This window comes from Eucalyptus grandis, chromosome 2, assembly GCF_016545825.1.
Source record: "Eucalyptus grandis isolate ANBG69807.140 chromosome 2, ASM1654582v1, whole genome shotgun sequence".
In the NCBI taxonomy this organism is placed as follows: domain Eukaryota; kingdom Viridiplantae; phylum Streptophyta; class Magnoliopsida; order Myrtales; family Myrtaceae; genus Eucalyptus; species Eucalyptus grandis.
Genome location: NC_052613.1, coordinates 41,448,934 through 41,460,938, shown reverse-complemented (window position 1 = coordinate 41,460,938; position 12,005 = coordinate 41,448,934). Strand labels below are relative to the sequence as shown.

The 12,005-nt window shown below is 43.5% G+C and overlaps 2 protein-coding genes across 2 annotated transcripts; one reads left to right on the top strand and one right to left on the bottom strand.

The window, feature by feature from the left end:
* Positions 1-586: 586 nt before the first annotated feature.
* On the top strand, positions 587-1,735 carry LOC104432862 (fasciclin-like arabinogalactan protein 12). Its single transcript, NM_001319972.1, is given in 1 exon segment — positions 587-1,735. A coding segment is annotated over 1 exon segment (798 nt). The 5' UTR covers positions 587-622; the 3' UTR covers positions 1,421-1,735.
* A 2,802-nt stretch (positions 1,736-4,537) lies between these two features.
* Positions 4,538-6,902, bottom strand: LOC104432861 (zinc finger protein GAI-ASSOCIATED FACTOR 1). The gene is made up of 3 exons (XM_010045426.3): positions 6,523-6,902; positions 6,023-6,425; positions 4,538-5,792 (listed from the first exon to the last, which is right to left on the bottom strand). The coding sequence occupies exons 1-3, from the start codon at positions 6,614-6,616 to the stop codon at positions 4,874-4,876; spliced, it is 1,416 nt and encodes a 471-aa protein (XP_010043728.1). The 5' UTR covers positions 6,617-6,902; the 3' UTR covers positions 4,538-4,873.
* Between the last annotated feature and the right edge of the window lie 5,103 nt (positions 6,903-12,005).

Genomic DNA, 12,005 nt, shown 5'->3' with positions numbered 1-12,005 from the left:
ACAAGGTACTCGGGAAAAAAAGGAAAGGGAAATTCGCACAACCAAAGTTGCTATGCAGAAGTCAACTCAATCCTAATCAAGTTGATGAGAGTGTTGGGCCCTATTTTCTGCAGCAAACATGAATCTCGATTCATCTCCCTCGCAAAAGATAAGGAAGCTGCAAAAGCTTTCCTCCTAAGTTTGTTGGCAAGCAAATTGATTTTGTACCAGAAATAAATACAAAGTGAAACCCAAGCAATCACGCATGGCCTGATTTGTGCCATGTCCATTTGATCTCCCTCTACTATTTTTCCTGCTTTCTCAAGCAAACTAGTTGCTGTAACAGTGAATGATCCCCCGGCTCTCTCTCTCTCTCTCCATTTATTCCATCCATGTTTTTGCTTTTCGCACAACACTTATCATTGAGGTGCTAACTACTGAATTCCCCTAACTAAAAATTGGAACCTCTCACCTAATTTCATTTTCTCCCACTTTGATGAGCACCACTCTCTTTCCCAGATTTCAAATAAATTGCCACTCTCTCCCTCCTCTTTCCTCACACAACCAAAAGCCTTCTTCAAGTACCACTTCTTCACTGTCCTCTCTTCACAATCCCCCTCTTACCAAGAGCAAAGCAAAAAACATGATGAAGAGACTGTCATTTCTGCTCCTACTGGTCCTGCTCTTCCAATGCTCTACCACCTTGGCTCAGCCTGCGGCCGCCCCAGCTCCGCCTGTGATAGCCCCGGCTGCACCTGCTACGCCTGCCTTAGGCCCGGCTCCTCCTGTCTTAGGCCCAGCTCCTGCAGGCCCAACCGACATCACGAAGGTCCTCAAGAAGGCGAGCCAATTTACGGTGCTGCTCAAGCTCATGAGGGCCACCTCAGTCGACAAACAGATCAACGCGCAACTTAACAACTCGAACAATGGCCTAACCATCTTCGCCCCGAATGACAATGCCTTCTCGAGCCTCAAGTCTGGGACTTTGAACCAGCTCTCGTCTGAGCAGCAGGTTGAGCTCGTGCAGTTCCATGTAGTCCCGACATACTTGGCTGTGCCCCAATTCCAAACAGTCAGCAATCCGCTGAGGACACAAGCAGGCGGGAGCGGGAAGTTCGAGTTCCCACTGACTTTGACTACATCCGGTAGCAGTGTGAACATATCGACTGGTGTCACCAATGCAACAGTGGACCAAACAGTATATAACGATGGCCAGTTGGCTGTGTATATGGTCGACAAGGTTCTGCTTCCAATGAGCATATTCGGCCCGAAGCCACCTGCGCCGGCGCCTGCCCCAGCAAAGCCAAAGAAGAAGCCTGCCTTGGCATCAAGCCCGGTAGCCGACAGCGTCCCGGTGGACACATCTGGTGAAGGGAAATTGATGGTCCCTGGAATGATGGTGTTCATTGGATTGAGTGTTGTTGGGACATTCTACTCGTGACGAGGAACATTTGGGACATCACGAGAATGATCAGCTTGAAACACCGAGGTGGGGGTCACTTTTGGGTTCTCCTATGAGCTATTATTTGGTGAATTTGGTTAGAGGGCAGTGAGAGATGTGGTCAGTGATTTGAAATAAATTCGAGTCCCGATGGTAGAACACGCCAGTGATGAGAGAAAAAGAGAAAAAAGAGAGTCAAGAGTCTGTTCATTTTCCTTTCCTTTTCCTTCCCTTCCCTGTGTTCACTGCTTTCAGTTTTCATGTACTTATTTGTTGTGTCATTGCTGAGGAAGTGCTGTATGTTCCTGGATTGTGAAATTGATCTTCTTCTTCTTCAGTTTGCTTCCTCCATCACCATGATATGAAAGCATTAATGCACCTAACAGCCATTATGTTAACTGCAAGGAGCAATGACTCGTTACTGCATAATGCCATCCGTTGCCCTTGCACATGACTGAGAAAACAATGCATTCGCTTTGGTAAGCATCAAAATAGGCTGCTAACCAGCAGCAGCATAGGAACCATTCGGACAAGAATGAACGCAACTTTCTCTCAAAAACCGTAAGGATTCAAGTCTCTTCAAGAAACATTAGATCTTCATGGGTAACTCGAAATTCAGGGGAGAACAGACAACATCAACCTCTCTTCTGCATCTATTTAGGACCATACAAATTCAGCGCAAGCATTCTCACGAGAAAATACTTAGCAAAAGCTCTTTCATACAGTATTATGTCTGCTAAAGGATGGATTTTTAGAAGTTCTATCTGTCAGGAAGTGAAAAAAACACATAACATCCATCGATGAGATGCTTAAATTGTCTGATGACTGGCTACAAAGAAGGGGTCATAGAGATCACAATATCATTCCAACGAGGACGAGTACGCAACGATCAAGCCATCAGTAAAGAAGAAGTCCGGGTGCACTGAGCTTGTGAATTTGTTTGGGCCTCTACCTTGCCTGGGCCTTTAACCTTGGCCATGCATTCTCCTCCAAATTATGACGAAAATCAGTGATCCACGTACACACGAGAAGAGCTTATAAGGGCCCGTTTGTTTTCATTTTTTTTTTTCCTGTTTTTGAACAAAATTTCTGTTTTTTTGTTCCAGGGAACAAAAAAAGAACATAAACGCATTTGTTTGCGTTTTTATTCCAAATCTATTTTTTTGTTCTCAGAAACACATTTGGAACAGAAACGAAAAATAAGAAAAACATGTTTATTGTTTCTGGAACAATTTTTAAGAACAAATTTTCTCTCTCCTCTCTTTTTTTCTTCTTTTCTTTTTCTTTTTTCTTTGGCCGGTCACCGGCCCCGGCCATGGCTGGGTGACTGACCGTTGAGGGTCGGCAACCTCGCCAGAGCGTCACCGGCCCCCGGCGAGCCTTGTCGTGGCTGGGCGAGGTCGCCAACCCTTGTTGGCCGGTCGCCGGACCATGGCCGAGGCCGACGACCGGCCAAAAGAAGAAAAAAAAAGAAAAAAGAAAAAGAAAATAAAAATATTAAAAAATGAAAAGAAACAAAAAAAGAATACAAATTTACAAACGTGTTTTGTTTATTTTTATACTGGAATAAGTTTACCAAACGTCTTCTTTTCAAAAATTATTTCAGGAACATAAATAGTTTTTCATTTACATTAGGAAAATAATTTTTGAGCAAGGTTGCTGAACTAAACGCGTCCTAAAGCTCCGTTTGGAACTCTCTGTTTTGACATCATAAGCCTTGAGACTCTACAAGCCCATCATGACACCAATCCCAAGCCTTGAGACTCTACAAACCATCCTTAAAAAATGGAGAGTTTGAATTAGGCCTCTTCCTTACGAAGTCCAAAATACACTCACAAGAGTGCAAAAGCTTATGAGAAAGTAGGAATAGTTTGTCAATCTGATGGTTGACCTACGGGATAGCTCGTGTCGTGTACAGTAGTATTTCGAAAACGACGTACATAGCGCCATCTCCTTCTAAACGGCATACTTATGCCCTATTTAGTAACCATCCGAATAGTAACTAATTTTGATTTTTTATTTCCGGGAACGGATTTGGAGTAGAATCAAGAATAATAAAAAAAAAAACTTAATTCTTGTTCTCCGAACAAAAAAAAAGAATAAAAAAAAGTGAAACTCCTCCTCTACTCATATGTTCTCTGCCTTCTTCTTCTTCTTCCTTTTTCTTCTTTTTCATCTACCGCCGATTGCCGGCAATCGGTTTGGCAATTTTGGATGCTCACTAGGCCAGGGCAAGGTCCGGCAAGCTCACCGGTGGCTAGGCGGGCCTTGCCTAGCCCGAGAGGCCGAGCGACGCTCCGTGAGGTCACGGTCCTTGTCCACTTGAAGAAGAAGAAGCATAGCGAGAGAAAGGAAAAAAATAAAAGAAAAAAAGGAAAAAAAGTAACAAAATTATTTAAAAATTAAAATAAATTGATTTGGAATAGAATCAATAATAAAGGTCAAACGCTTGATTACATACAGGAATCGAAATTTTGGAAAGTTATCAAACGATTTAAAATGCATAGAAATTGTTTCCGGAAACAAAATTGTTCAAACACGCCCTTATCCCTGCTCCATCCACTACGGCCTCAGATTTGTTGGCACGATGGATTGCCTGCCGGTCTATTTAAGGATTCAAAGACATCAATAATACAATATGACTACATCGAGTTCCTAGAAACCGTGGTGTGGCTTGCCCCAATGATTGGTACAGAATAGCTTGCAAGGTCCGCCGTATCCATCCATCCATCTAATCAAGAGTTTACTCCATGGGGAGACTTTAGTCAATTAAGGCTGCGGTCTTTCTGGAAATTACGTGTGATCGAAGGACAATCTAGCAAGTGAGAATTGGAGAAGAAGCGTGTCGGAAGCATGTGAAGATCCCCTTCCAATTAGTCACGGCAACACTTGACAATTTTGCTAGTGGAGTGATGTTAATGTGCGAAAAGATGTCGACATTCAATGCAGAAAAGTAAAACATTTCACACTTGTTCATGCATAGAGAGATGACTCCGGTCGCTAAAGTCCCTTTGCGTTTTCTTTCTGATTCCCTGGATGGAAAGTTTCACATATTTTTTTACTCCTGTCTTGACAATGCAATAGCTCGTTTAAATAGATAAATGTACTCACAAAATATCTCATTAACCTCATGCATTGATAAGACGCGAGTCAAAATTCAAGTGGGTGACTCAAATATAAACTTGCTCGAGCTTTGATTACATAGAGAAATCGAAGCATCTCCCATTCTCGCCTTCGTCCTCTCGATTGTTAAACCTAATGCTCAGTGACGAGTCGTTTCAATATACTCGGGCTGCCACTTGCGCGGACTAGCTAAAGACAGGCTTGGTTGAAGCTTTAAGCTTTCACCATTCTACCTTCCCATGATATGTTTAAGCATGAAATAGCTTCTTTCATCAATTCTATTAGTACATGAAAGATTTCTAGAACAAGATATAATTTATATTAGCATAGCTAAGTGAACTGTACTGGGCTCAAATCCGCGGACAACGAACCCAGTGAAGCAAAATCTGCTAGCCCCTGCTGGTTGACGTGTGTTCTTGGTTTGCCTCCAACACCAAGAAAATCCCTTGTCAAATTGCCTTCAACCAATGCATGATTCAGCTTCCCTTGAACGACTCTCGGTCGGCTCACATTCCCATTGGCTTGCATCACCATGTTACTCAGCGTGTTCTCAGTGTCGGCTGTCGGTGAGCTCGAGTCCGAATCGCCAAACACCAGCACATGATCTCCTCCAGGAGAGCAAGTGACTGTAGAGGACAATGAACTCAGTAGTGACTCATTCAAGTTCTGAGAAAGGGAGCAGAAATTTGTAGTGTTGGGAAAATAAGATGACGATGAGTTCATTAGTCCGAGACCCATGTCATTGAGGAGTGGTGGATTGGCCATGGTAGCTCCCAACATGGCTGCTTTCTGCAAGAGTGCAGTGGCTGACATGAGACCTTGGCTTTGTTGATGCGGATGATTCTGATCGCTTGAACCATACAAAGAACTCACTGCATCAGATATCGAACTCTTGCTCTCTTCTTCCTCCTTCACACACTGAGGCAACTCCAAGACGGATGCGCCGGACCCAAGGAAGGATGCGCTCGGCGACCCGAAAATACTCATCGGTACGGTAGGAACAAATTCTGGTCGGTCGCTGCCGAAAACTGAAGCTAAGAATGCACTGGAAGATGAACCGGAAAATCCACAGCTGTTAAGATGAGGAATAGCAAATTCCGGGCCGAGTATTCTGAAATTATCAGGGATTGTCGCAGCTGATGGAGGAGGAGCCAGTGTTGGCTCATTCCTGAAGTTTGAGGGATTGAATTTTGTGCTCTCTTCAGCTAGAGCATCACAGAAGGCTCTGTGGGTGATGAAGCTGTCTTTCCTGTATCATGATGATGCATGATCTTAACAATCAAAATCGTCTCAATTATATTCAGTATTAATAGGAATAACAGAGCCCCTGTTGCAATCAAATGAAAACAATGAAAGCGCCTAGTGTGTTCATTTATTTCCCTCAACCAACCTAATCACTTCAGTGCTATATAGAAAGCTGAATTATACGTGTGCGAGTCCAAAACAAGTGAATGGAATAAGACAAAGCGAAAAATTTACCTGGAGAAGACGGTGCCACAATCGCATTTATACTCTCTAGTCCCACAAATCTTGCTGTGAGCCTTCCAATCTGACTTGACCGCATATTTCTTGGTGCACCTCTCGCACTTCCACTTCTTCTCACCGTGCTTTCTGCTGTAGTGCTTCTTCACCCCCGTGAGGTCCCCAAGAGCTCTTGATGGGTCATGGTGGACGCAGGTTGTCTCCGGGCATATGTAAACTCTCTTTCTTGGCTGCTCTCTGTCTTTGGTCCTTCGCTTCAGCTTCCATGGAAGGTTGTGTCCTCTCCTGTGAAGCTGCAGGTTCTGGTCCCTTTGAAAACCTTTCTTGCATATGTCGCACACGAAGCGGTGGGTGGCCATCAGAGACTTTGGGGATAGAGCAACCACTTCAGCATCTGGATCTGCTCAAAAGTTAAAAGATAAGTCCATGGTAAGATAAAAAAAAGGGAGCTTCATTCGAAACTCGAAAAGCTGTCTGCGAAGAAAGTTCAAACTTGCCTGGTGTTCCTGGCAAGTTTCTCCTTTTATTGATTGGATTAGCCTTGGGTTCTTGAACAGGATCTCTGACTGAAAAGAGCCCATTTCCAGACATCTTCTGCACTGATATTCGTAACTGGATGGTCTTTTGTAGAAGGGAAAAACGAACCTCAAAATCTACAAAAATGCTAATCTAAGAGAACTTGAAAAGAGCGGAGTGAGGGAGACAGACCAATTTCTGGTCCCTGAAATCAATGAACCCGTTAGGTTCCTACTCTACCAGTTCAATCAGGCTCTTGCTGCAGATTTCACATCTGAGTCATCACTCTTATTATAAGAGAAGTGTGTAAAAGCTAGCAACCATGGAGTTTGGTTCTTTCCCTCTCTCTCTCTCATGCTCTCCTTATCTTGCACGGCTCTTGTCAAAGTCGGTCAGCCGTAGACTTAGCTGGACCCCTCTCTTTCTCTCTCCCTCTCTTTCTTTCCCATGTGAGAAGTAAGAAGAAACGATGAAAGGGACGTGCAAAACATGGTCTGATTGATACGTTGTTTTTGGGTGATAAAGATCAGACATGTAGACTGCACAATTCACCGCCTATCTTTTACCCCTACTGCTCTTCACATGAAGAGAACTTGCCCCGAAAGGCAAGTTCCACTGCCACGTCTAGCAACATCAGTCCATCGTGGCAAAAGCAGAGATGCCCAAGCCGGTCTCACCTCCGCGATACGTCCGTCTACGAACTTTCGCTCTCTTTTTCATCAAGATCATCATCATCATCATCGTACGTCGCAAGGGGGAATTTTTTTTTTTTCTTGGAAACGGGATTTTGCTAGGGGGCAATAACGACACGCATCAAAGGCAGGGGAAAGTTCCCCGCGAAATCTGAAAAAAGGCTGAAAAGGGTCGAATCAGGGGTTCGGGACGTGGGACTCCTAAAAGGCCGAGCGAGAGTGGGAGGATAGATGGTGACAAGGGCGATGAACAAAAGCTGTCATCCTTAACAGTCACTCATCATGGTTAAATGGGAAATTTCTAAAAGAAAAGGGGCAATATTCGATCAGGAGTCCGTGTCAATAATTGCACATCATCAAGGATCCACAGATTCCCACCGTGACTCGAGTGCCGTCCGTGAGACCTGGCTCGCTAAACTGGGAGATTAGGTCCGACAGCGTGGGGACGCCGAGGGTCCCGCTCGCCTGCAGTCGCCCCCAGTCAATGAACACGCTTATGGAACAGAGCATGAAGGAGGGCCTCCAATGGAGAAATATCGCACCCGTTCGTCGAATTCTGTCCCGCTGTCTTTCGGTTTCATGCATTTCGCGCGGTGCAGAATTCTAGAAACGGCCGACGTCGACCTGCTTGTCCCTTGCTGAGTTTTTCCGAGGGAATGTGCGAGTCTAGGATGATGGGCATGAGTCTTAAAGCGTGCTTGACGGATTTGATGACAAGCGCAAAGCCCGGTTCCGAGGTTTTGACATGAGCTCATCGATGCTCATAAGGCGAGTCGCATTTGGTGAACCACACAGCAGGAGGACTTGATACTTGTCAAGTATCATCATACAACCCCATTAGATTCACCAGATTCGCGAAGACGGGATGGGATTGGTGGGTCCATCCGAAATCTGGCCAATCAAAGGATTGTAACGTCCCATGGACGCAGGGGAGAGAGAGAGAGAGAGAGAGAGAGAGAGAGAGGGTCCTAGGTGGGAAGGTTCCTACTTGGGAGTTTCTTGGATGGGCCCAGTCCTTTTGACTTTGCTGCCATTCCAATGGACGAGAGCCGAAGCACGATGAGATTAATGAACAAATCGTATTGAATGGGCTACTTCTACATCAGGGAAATGGGTGTTAAGCACTATGGTTTTAGTCACATTATACAAGAGAAAAGGTTCAGTCCTCTGACAGGGTCAACACCTTTCTCGGGTGTTAAAGACGCCCCAGACCTTAACACTAGTTAATGCGAAGAAAAGGATCTATTAATGTGAAAGGGTTGATAGCCGCACGACATTTGATTGGTGGGTCGGAAGGAGGTTTTGAAAAGTAGGACATGGATGTAAAACATCATAAAAGTGCAAAAAGCGTGTGGAATTTCTACCATAACATCCATTGCAAGGTGCAAAAGTTAAAAAAAAAAAAAAGCCTCAAATGGGATTTCAAATGCTAAAAGAACCAACAGACAATATCTAGGTTGGTCCGTTACTCAATGACTTGAGTTTTTGAATGAATGTAAATCTAACTAGAAATGTCAACGGGACCAAATTATGGACCTTCTCTCAAATTTCCTCATTATAAAGGTGTCGAATTTCAACCGTGCTTTCCCAGACAATATCTTACCATTGCCTCATGCTTTCAATCTCTTTGACGAGTCTAGTTGTCAATCAAGAGTGGTTGTCCATCCATCCAAAATTTTCATTGTTTGCTCAACTCATGATACCAAATGAGACCTAGGTGTGATCCATAGGTGTCAAACTCCATATTTTTCCTCTTCTCTTAAAACCCATGTTGCCACTAAAAATTGATTTGGTTATTGATACGCACATGCTTTGCATGGGAGTGAGAAACATGTGGCATATGAGTAGTGATAAGAAGAAGTCACGTGCATGACACATGACAATTATCTTGTACATATTGAGCTGTTGACATTTGAAGCATGGTGATCAATGACAATGTTCTTTACTACTACCTGTGCAGTTGTTGAAATGTGATAATGGACGGTTGGTGGCCACCTATATGGGCACTAGTGGCAAGTTTTCATTGAAAGGATTTCAAATCAAGACGATTTGGCATCAAGAGTGCACATTGTGGAGGGAGCAATTGCCATTCAAAGACCCAGCCATAGAACAATCATTGATAACTATAAAACCATCAACACATAATGAGACAATTATTCAAGAATGTGGGCAAGTGAAGCTTGTGGGAATAAAGGAGTATAGGTGAGACTAATGGAAGTTACATGGAGGAACACAGCTGCTTAGGGTCTGTATGGTAATGTTTCCATTTCTCTCAATTTTTATTTTTTTATTCCCTGGAATAAAAAAAGAACAAAAATCCATTTGGTAACACCAACTTATTTTTCTATTCTCTAGGATAGAAAAGTTCTAGGAAATAGATTTGGAACGAAACAAGAAATAAAAAAAAAGTAGTTTCTTATTTCGGAAACAATTTCAGAAATAAGTCAATTTTTTTTTCTTTTGTTTTTCTTGCTTGTTGCGGCCTTGGGTGGTCGCCTACCAATTGCCGACCACCTTTGGTCGGCCACGGCCACCGTTGATTGACTACCTGTTGTCGCTGATTTCTGCTCAACCGGTGGCAACCATCGTCACCGTCACCGTCTGATCGTCGTTGTTGCCGTCCATAGCCCACTGACCACCCCCAACTGTCGATGAATGCCATCGACCATCATTGCTGCCGCCGTAGGACCACCGTGCCGCCGATTGCCGCCACTAACCGCCGCCGATTGTCGCCCATAGCCCCGGCCGTCGCCTCCTACGGTCGCTTGTCCGCCTTTGGTGGCCAGGAGGTTGTGGGCGGCAATCATGCGGTGGCGGTCAATGGCGACAATCGGCAGCGGCGATCCTGCGTTGGCGGTCAACGGAGACGAGCAGTGGGCAGCGGTGACGGGCAACGGGCGGCGGCAAGTAGCGGTCCGTGAGCAAGAATAAAAAACAAATAAATACAAAAAATAAAAAATCGTACCAAATACATTTCTATTTTTTTTTCTATTTCAAGAATAGAAATTTTGTATAGTTACAAAACACTTTATTTTACTTAGAAATTGTTAGGAGTAAAAATAAAAAGAATTATTTTGAAAAGAAACTGTTTCTCGGTCAAGAAGTGTTACCATTCGTATCCTTAGCATACTTGAAGAGTGGTTTTGACACCTTCATTATAAAATACCACCAATCATCAAACATAAGAGCCCACACAAATCAAGCAAAATGTTATCTTTCAATTATCTTTACTTTTCCTCCACTTTACTTTAAATTTCATTGGCTATAGTTCTCATATTCGCATTGTCGATTAGGTTGCGGCATATGTCTTTATTTCGATACCTTGCCCTTAATTAAAATCCAATGTTGTTGATTGGATTTCGGCATAGCTCGATATTGATTTTGTAACTTTTGAGTCTCGTCATTGATTAAATTTCGACTCGATTTGGGATTGTGTAGTATTGTTTGAATTAAAGAGGTTCGATTCCTTCTTGCATGAGATATCCTCTATCCAGAGTTAGCGCAAAACTCTGGTCCTCTTTAATGAAACCGAAGAACGACTTTCTAGTAAAAGATATTTCATTGTGAGAAAAATATGGATGAAACGACCTGCACCTCATTTTACCCAGTTCGATGGCTCGATATGACATGTCTTGATGAATAATCTCAGCATGAACTGATAGGCACATCCTATGTGAGCTAACTTTGGATCAGCTGAGTTCGAGTGCTGATCCGCGACAGGCAACTAGTTCCCTTCCCAATGCCCGTGTGTATTGTTTCTCTTTTAGAACACCCAATGCCCGTGTGTATCTTGGCCAGAGATTGGGCCTACTTGGGCCGAACACGGCCCAAATCATAAAAACGAAGCATGAATCGCTAGGGATTGACTATTGAGCCGCCGTGATCTCTTACCATTTTCCCCCTATTTTCTGGCCAGATCTTTTCATTCATTTGTGGGAAGATTATAACGTGAACTCGATTCATATGAGCCCAGCTAACATCTACCACAGGTTCGTCAATGCATAAGAGACAGGAGATAAAATGGTCCCCCACATGTTAGTCAATGCATAAAAGACAGGAGCACCAACTTCGAGGATTCTAATATCAATTTCTTCAGGAAGAAAACAAGGTTCCCTCGATTTTAACAAGGTTCAAAACGCGAATGTGTCAATTTTTGAATTTTCTTTTAAGGATCGTATCCTGTTATCTCCAATAAGGAAGACATGGGACCTGGGTACCATCGTCCACTTTTTGTTTTTATTTAGAGGAACTTGCACGAGGAACTTTCTTCCAAACGCCTCCAAGCTAAAGATCTCTAGTTTCTATCTAAAATATGCCAAAGTCGCTTTCTGCACCCTGGAGAAAAGAATAGCGTATTCTGGATCCTGTGATCATTATACCATGTCATCGGTCCGACTCGTGATACGGTTTCTCATCTCAATAAAATCACATTATGTAGTTTATCCAGGTTACAAACATTTCCCGGTCCATTGGTCGTGTTATCACAACTTTTTTTGTGTGAGGGATCCTATGCGTGATGGACCGAGTGGTAATAGTTTGTTCCTCTTCCTTACAACCATATTTCCATCTTACTTCAAGGATTGATTTGTTTGATTCTACTGAGTTATCAAGGCCGAACCTGCAAATGTTCTCACTTCTCATTGAGCTTCAGTTTCCCATTGCTAACCAATGAGGTTGGTCGGAAGAAACCTAGCCTGCAAACAAAAGAAAGAATTAAGTTGAGATGGTCAATAACCTGAGGAATCGCCAACGCAGCTCACATTTCTCATTCT